The following is a 7,542-nucleotide window of genomic DNA, read 5'->3' as shown; positions in this document are numbered from 1 at the left end:
GTAATCACCATCTTAAATCCAGTTGATATATCATCAAATGACAATATATATAAAATATATCTGTAAGGTCATGTCAAGAAATACAGTACTGTGCAAAAGTTTTAGGCAGGTGTGAAAAAATACTGTAAAAATAGATAGACATGTTAATTTTTATCTATTAACAAAATGCAAAGTGAGTGAACAGAAGAAAAATCTAAATCAAATCCATATTTGGTGTGACCACCCTTTGCCTTCAAAACAGCATCAATTCTTCTAGGTACACTTGCACAAAGTCAGGGATTTTGTAGACATATAGTCAGGTGTATTATTAAACAATTATGCCAAACAGGTACTAATGACCATCAATTCAATATGTAGGTTGAAACACAATCATTAACTGAAACAGAAACAGCTGCGTAGGAGGAATAAAACTGGGTTAGGAACAGCCAAACTCAGCTAACCAGGTGAGGTTGCTGAAGACAGTTTACTGTTAAAGTCATACACGATGGCAAGACTGAGCACAGCAACAACACACAAGGTAGTTATACTGCATCAGCAATGTCTCTTCCAGGCAGACATTTCAAGACAGACAGGGGTTTTCAGATGTGCTGTCCAAATTCTATTGAAGAAAACAAAGAAATGGGCAACATTGAGGACTGTAGATGCAGTGGTTGGCCAAGGAAACTTACTGCAGCAGATGAAAGACATATCATGCTTACTTCCCTTCGCAATCGGAAGATGTCCAGCAGTGCCAGCTCAGAATTGGCAGAAAAGTGGACCCTAGTGCACCCACCTACTGTCTGGAGAAGTCTGGTCAGAAGTGGCCTTCATGGAAGACTTGCAGCCAAAAAGCCATTCCTCTGATGTGGAAACAAGGCCAAGTGACTCAACTATGCACGAAAACACAGGAACTGGGGTGCAGAAAAATGGCAGCAGGTGCTCTGGACTGAGTCAAAATGTGAAATATTTTGCTGTAGCAGAAGGCAGTTTGTTCGCTGAAGGGCTGGAGAGCGGTACACAAATGAGAGTGCAGGCAATTGAAGCATGGCGGAGGTTCAACAGTGAAGCATGGTGGAGATTTCTTGCAAGTTTGGAGCTTAATTTCTGCAAATGGAGTTGGGGATTTGGTCAGAATTAATGGTCTCCTCAATGCTGAGAAGTACAGGCAGATACTTATCCATCATGCAATACCATCAACAAGGCATCTGATTGTCCCCAAATGAATTCTACAGCATGACAACGACCCCAAACACACAGTTCTTAGCGAAAGTCGTTATCTTCAGCGTGAAGGAGTCCTGGAAGTGACGGTCTGGCCCCCACAGAGCCCAGACTCTATGTTGAGATCAATCTGGGATTACATGGAGCACGGGAAGCACCTGAGGCTACCTAAATCCACAACTGTGGTTAGTTCTCCAAGATGTTTGGGCCAACCTACCTGCCAAGTTCCTTCAAACTGTCTGCAAGTGTACCTAGAAGAATTTATGTTTTGAAGAGAATGGATGGTCACACCAAATATTCACTTGATGCAGATTTGTCTTCTGTTCAGTCACCTTGCATTTTGTTAATTGATAAATATAAATGAACATGTCTATTTTTTCTATTTTTGAAAGCATTCTTAACAGCATTTTTTCGCACCTGCCTAAAACTTTGGCACAGTGTTAATGTACATTTTTTCCCCCTAAACAAAGAACCCATTCAGACTCTTGAAAGGTATTTCCATTCCTTTATTTCTATAACTTATTTATACAGAAACCTATAGGTTCACTCCACTCACTCACTGCCATCCAGAACAAAAACACAAACAATTATTTTGTTAGTTGACAGGATTTTGCAAAATTTAACTAGTTTAATTATAAATCCATTTCTGATTTCCATCTTTCATATAATGCATGTCTGCACTGATGTCAGAGTATACAATTTGTCACTTTTTGAACTGGTTTTGTCCAGTGACTTAGTTTCAGATGTGTTCTTTTAGTGTAGCTGGAGTCTACTGATCTCATCAGTGTATCATGGCACCAATTATTGTTTAGAAAATACATCCTTTTAGAAAATGTCATAAGCATAAGTTGTCCCAGGTGGCATGGTGACTGTAGGGGCTTACATTCGCAAGGAAAAAAACCTCTGGTCAATCTGCAGGAGTGTCAGTCTCAACATGGAGGGGATGCACTAGTCTGTCACAAGTAGTGACGTCCCTTTGTTTATCCATTTCAGATTTCACTTGGGGTGCAGTTTAAAGGGCAGTTTGAGTCACTTCCTTTCCCCCTGGAAGCACTGACTTCTCAGAGCTGAAACATAGGAAAAAATTATTACTTCTTCCCAATTATTCAGAATGAATGTTGACACAGGGTTATCATAGTTCTCTAAAATGTACATTTCACATTCAGTTTGAGGACTAAACCAATGACACGTTTAAATCATTAATACCCAAGCATTCATGTTTACAGAATGTATAACTTTATGTAGCCTATCTGCACCATATTATCCAACTAGGCCTCTGCAGAGTCAGTATCCCGCTAACTACAATCAGCAACAGGACGTGAACAGATTGAGATCAATCTGGAGCTCAGCCAGCATGCAAAACATCAGTCTCTATCCCTAATTGACAGCCCATATCTACCCTGACCATCAAGTGTATTAACAGACAGAGCACTTGACTTGTTCTTTTTGTTTTTTACCCCTGACAGATTGTTTCCACCGCTCGACTCGTTCAGTTTGTTTACCTGTCTCTAGGAATTACACCTTAACTATAGAAAGCTTCCAATCAGTCCATTATTGTCTTGAGTTATGGCAGAGGAAGAAACCGTGACAGAAGCGGAGAGACTGGCGGAATCCAACATTGGCAGTAAACAAAAGAAATGAAGCATTTAAAGCAAAGTTGTTTGCAACTCTATGTACTTGCCAGTGGGCAAATATCTGTCTGCTTGTTTATTTTAATACTGTATGTTTGAGGTATCAGTTGCCCTTTAACCATTAGGAGAATGATACCTATCTGAGCCTGTATCTGTGGTTAGTCAATTTCTATGTTTTTCTCTTATTACATGCTTAGACACATTGCACACATTTCTATATATCAGATTGTGCAGGCAAGTATTCTTCACATTTTCCAATTCCCATTCATTTGTATAAATATTCAGACATACATACCTTCTATCATTTTTCTCCTTCTTGAATGCATTAAATGACACAACAGCTATGAAGACCACAACAAGAAATCCAGCCACTGCTGCCAATCCAACAAAGATATTTGATTTTATGTCCTGACGGAGGTCTGAAATACGAGACGTAATGCAAATGTAATGTCATTTGATTTGTGTACATGGATGTCAATGACACATTATTAATCTCATTTTTATTTAATTTTGTAATTTGTTGCATATTTGTACATTCTATATACATTGCGTTAGACAATAGATTACTTTGGCTGTGTAATGAAGGAGCAGGTGTAACACACTTTTTGGGTCATTAGCCTGATATAAACTTACCCTCTGTGGCAGAGACCAGCATGTGTTTTGTGGCATCCAGGTGGCCATCATTGGGATCAGGCTTGATGCCCAGTATGTGACACATCAAGGGGTATATGTTCACTGTCTCAAAGGGGCCCACCTCCAGGTTCTTTTGGAATGCCGGCCCCACAGCCCTGAAGAAGGGCTTCATGTCCATTTCTTCGTTGTCAAAGCCATGCTCCCCCGTGTTGAACTGCACTGGGAGGAACTGTAGAGACAAAGAGCCAAGAAGAGTCAGGGTGATCAAATCTGTAGGAGTCCATTTAGAGTAGGAGAAGTGAAATTGTGAAAGATCAGAATGTTGCAATTCATATTGATCATCATAATGGGAAGCCTGAAGTTCAACTTGTCTTTCTATGATGTACTCTCAACTGGACAGCAGAGGGAGATGTTGACTAACTGAAGGAAAGGGTTGCTTGAGCAACCATTACATCTGCTCAGTGCTTATAAGAACCGAAACGGGAGAATTTCCCTGTTCTCCATTATTAGACACATACTGTTAAAATGACTGTTAATCAGGTTAAGTGGGAATCCTTTCATAAACTAAGGAGGCCTAAACATCACACAGTTCCTTTGGTCATTCAGGACAATACTTTGATCATGAAATGGATATTACGATGGATTGTATGAACAGCAAGCGATACAGTTATACGGACACTTTTTTTTATCTTCACCTTGTTCACAGAAAATACCCTGATATATTTAGATACACAGGGAGAAGGTAGTCTAATTACCATAGATATTATGTAACCCTTCTCTGAACATGCATAACATTTGCTTTGATAAAACTGAGAGGAGCATCTTTTGAAATGTCTAAATAAAGGGTCCGTAAACAGGAGACACAAGAGGGTCAAATACCCTGAACTTATGTATTTTGATAATCAGACGTTACACTGAAGATCAACTGACCTCTACCACATACCCTCATTGGAACCACAGCCTTCAATGAGTTTATATACGTTCAGGTGTAATCACTTCCTCTGATGGGTTACTGTCAGTATAGCATTTGAAGACATTTGTTATTTTGCTATTTCTGTTTTACAGTATGTTGATGTGTAGTGGCCATCTCTCGTATGCAAAAATGAGAATCAGATTTTTTAATGATTTAGTATCACTCAATGGAGTGATGTAGCACTTTCAGTGGTAAAGTTGCAGGCAGCAGGGTTAGCGAAATGTAAATGCTAATGTTGAATTTTGTGGCATGAATATCTTCATGAAGCATTAGAGAGCTCTGCATGCCATCAGCCAAATCTGCATTATCCTGAGAAGGTGGTAATGCACTTGATTAAAATTGTAATGTATTAAGATTAGAGTTGAATTCCTTGTTTCCGGTCTAAAAGATTCCATTTTCTCCATCGCTACAAACCAAATTCACTTGGTAATTCCAATATTTGTAGTCCATTGAAATATTGCATGTTATCAGAAATCACATAATGCATGCAGGGGGATGCATGAGGTTGTGCCAAACTGTACTGTATATTATAGAAGTCATTAAATATTCTAGATGCCTAAAGATATACTGTATAGGCTACATGGTTATTTTTAAACCAGCTTCTTGGCTCATACTATGTTCACTGAGGCCAATCCTCTAATCAGTAATTCACATTAAAGCATGGAATTGGAAAGTCTACAACAATATGCATGTTTAGTCTCACAAAAGTAAAAGTAAGCCTTCATTTCACTTTTTGTGTGCATGAAATTGGTTCTGTGCGTGACGGAAACCCTTAAAAAAACGTCTTAATTTGTTTAAGCGAACTACTATTACTAAATACTATAGAGACATACTATGAACCCACCCCGTTAATGACATATCCAGGGTCAGAGAAGAGAATGATGGGTAGGATGCGGTTGTTATTAGCAAAGTGAAGGCGCTTGGGCATCTCCTCCTTCTTGAAGACATGAAGGTGAGGGTGCGCCCCCTTCAGGGCATTGTAGACCTTATCCAGCATGCCCTTCTTGGGAAGCAGCATCCCAGAGGGCCCAAAGTCCACCAGGTGAAAGGCTATGTCTCTGAAGGAGAATCCGGGGATCCTGGAAAGGGTGATCTCCTTCACCAAGCCGTTGCGGTACACATTGCTCATCCCATGGTCAGCGGTGATGATGATGTTGAGACTATCGGCAAGTCCGTTTTGTTCAGCCAAGCTGCGGATGTAGCCCACTGTTCTGTCCACCTGCTTGACCATCTCCCTCCGCTCAGGGGAATCAGGCCCGTATTTGTGGCCTGTGCCATCAGGCTCCCCAAAATACAGTGACACAAAGTCCAGGTCCATCTCACTGAACCAGGTGCCCATCACCTTCTCTACGTTCTCTTGCCATTTTGTCTCGTTTTTGTAGTCATAAAACCGTGGTTCCACTTCCTTCACTGTCTGCGTCTCTCCCTGGTAGGTGGATTGCGTGCCAGGAAAGTGAAGAGAGCCAGCCCTCAGGCCCTGAATATACAAATGGGGATGAATAGAGGTGTCACGCACACACACACACCGTCTTACACACACACAGTCTTACATACAACACTCACACACACCGTACATGCATATATGCACAGACATTTAAATGACTATCCAGACTATTTGCATTGACATAACATTTGATTTGATTTGTATTAATGTAAAGCAAATGCAGGAATGTTTTAAGATGAAGGTGCATCTTAAATCATTCTGACCTGTCTCTGGGCTGTGATCCAGATGGGTAGAGTGCCGTTGTCCCACCACTCATTCTTAAACTGGGTAGCATAGTAAGGCAGTTTCTCACTTGTGGTGATGTTGAACCACATGTTGTGGATCACCCCATGGTTTTCAATGTAGCGCCCTGAAAAGATTCACTGTCAATCTCTCAATATTCAGTCTGCCACATTCACATGACAAATTCTATCAACTTTATAGCCTGTGAGTGCCATGGCGCTTCTTGGACAAGGTCTTACGACCGACACTGGAGATTAAAGGAATTTAATTTCAAGGAAGTTAAAATGTCTTTTAAACTGGCACTGATGATTCAAGAGTCAAAAATGAGAATTTCTGAGAAGGAAAATATAAATTCCTCCTTCAGCCTTCCCAACATAATCATCTTACTCAACTCTGAAGTCTGCTGGACCCTGGGACATTGAATTACAGTTAATTCATTTTTTCCAGTCACATTCACAATTCTTATAAACTAAACTGGGAATGACTTGTGATCCAATAATTGGAGAGAAAAAAAGGACCACCATGACATGAACATGAACCTCCACAGAATCACTGCTCTCTTGGAGCCTGTAGAAAAGTGATGTGCCTGGGTATCGATCTACAGAAGGTACCTGTTAGGAGGGTAAAATGTGTGGGACTGGTGATGGTGAGGTAAGGTGGGGTCACATATCTGGCCTTGACCCCGTCTTTGGCCATTGTGTCCAGATTTGGCGTGTCCACATCGCGGTCGTAGTCCCACCTGAAGCCATCGAAGGAGACGAGCAGTACTTTATGCTGTCCTTTGGTGCTGTATCTATCCAGTGGTACACCTGAAGAGGACGCGGCCAACAGGAGGCAGAGACTCACTGTCCACAACATAGTGGGTACGACACAGAGCTGAGACTGTCACTTTACTCCGATCCTTGGGTATGCAGGCTGTTGCTATACACCCACTCCAGCACCTCACGGTTAAAGCCTTAAAGCCCCTCCCCTTCTCATTACACCTGAGCACATTTCCCTTCCCTGTGCCAGCAGCATGTGATCAAAGTTTCATCTTATCTGATCATATAGTATCTAGTTGATTAGATGGATGTTTGCTCAGCACATTTATGCATAGTGCTTGATTATGCTGTTATGTACTGTGTAATTACCATCCAATGTTTGTTCCTGTGCTTGTATAGGACATCTCTTTTATTGTGATTGCAAGATATTAAATCAGTTCCAGAATGTTGTAAACAAGACTGTCCGCTTGACTGTTATGTTCATGGACTTTGTCTGCCTGTCCGTTAATCCATTTTGTCTGCCCGTCTGTCTGTCCGTTTGTCCATCCGTCTTTCTGAGTTTCTAGTGAATAATTGACAAAGGGGAATGACACGTATGGATTTCACCTTGAGTGTGGATGG

The 7,542-nt window shown here is 41.0% G+C and overlaps 1 protein-coding gene across 1 annotated transcript; it reads right to left on the bottom strand.

Moving 5' to 3' along the window:
- Positions 1 to 1,687: 1,687 nt before the first annotated feature.
- On the bottom strand, positions 1,688 to 7,093 carry LOC109897393 (ectonucleotide pyrophosphatase/phosphodiesterase family member 7). The gene is made up of 6 exons (XM_031834670.1): positions 6,772 to 7,093; positions 6,142 to 6,287; positions 5,279 to 5,911; positions 3,462 to 3,690; positions 3,124 to 3,247; positions 1,688 to 2,264 (listed from the first exon to the last, which is right to left on the bottom strand). The coding sequence occupies exons 1-6, from the start codon at positions 7,016 to 7,018 to the stop codon at positions 2,210 to 2,212; spliced, it is 1,434 nt and encodes a 477-aa protein (XP_031690530.1). The 5' UTR covers positions 7,019 to 7,093; the 3' UTR covers positions 1,688 to 2,209.
- Between the last annotated feature and the right edge of the window lie 449 nt (positions 7,094 to 7,542).

This window comes from Oncorhynchus kisutch, linkage group LG10 (assembly GCF_002021735.2).
Source record: "Oncorhynchus kisutch isolate 150728-3 linkage group LG10, Okis_V2, whole genome shotgun sequence".
NCBI classification, from domain to species: domain Eukaryota; kingdom Metazoa; phylum Chordata; class Actinopteri; order Salmoniformes; family Salmonidae; genus Oncorhynchus; species Oncorhynchus kisutch.
The sequence above is the reverse complement of the archived record's forward strand: the minus strand, read 5'-3'. Positions and strand labels throughout refer to the sequence as shown.

Coding starts and splice junctions, on each gene's coding strand:
- LOC109897393 (XM_031834670.1), bottom strand. CDS start 7,018: ATGTTGTGGACAGTGAGTCTCTGCCTCCTGTTGGCCGCGTCCTCTTCA. Junction 3,248..3,461: donor GCTGGTCTCTGCCACAGAGG/GTAAGTTTATAT, acceptor CTCGTATTTCAG/ACCTCCGTCAGGACATAAAA. Junction 2,265..3,123: donor AAGGAGAAAAATGATAGAAG/GTATGTATGTCT, acceptor CCTATGTTTCAG/CTCTGAGAAGTCAGTGCTTC.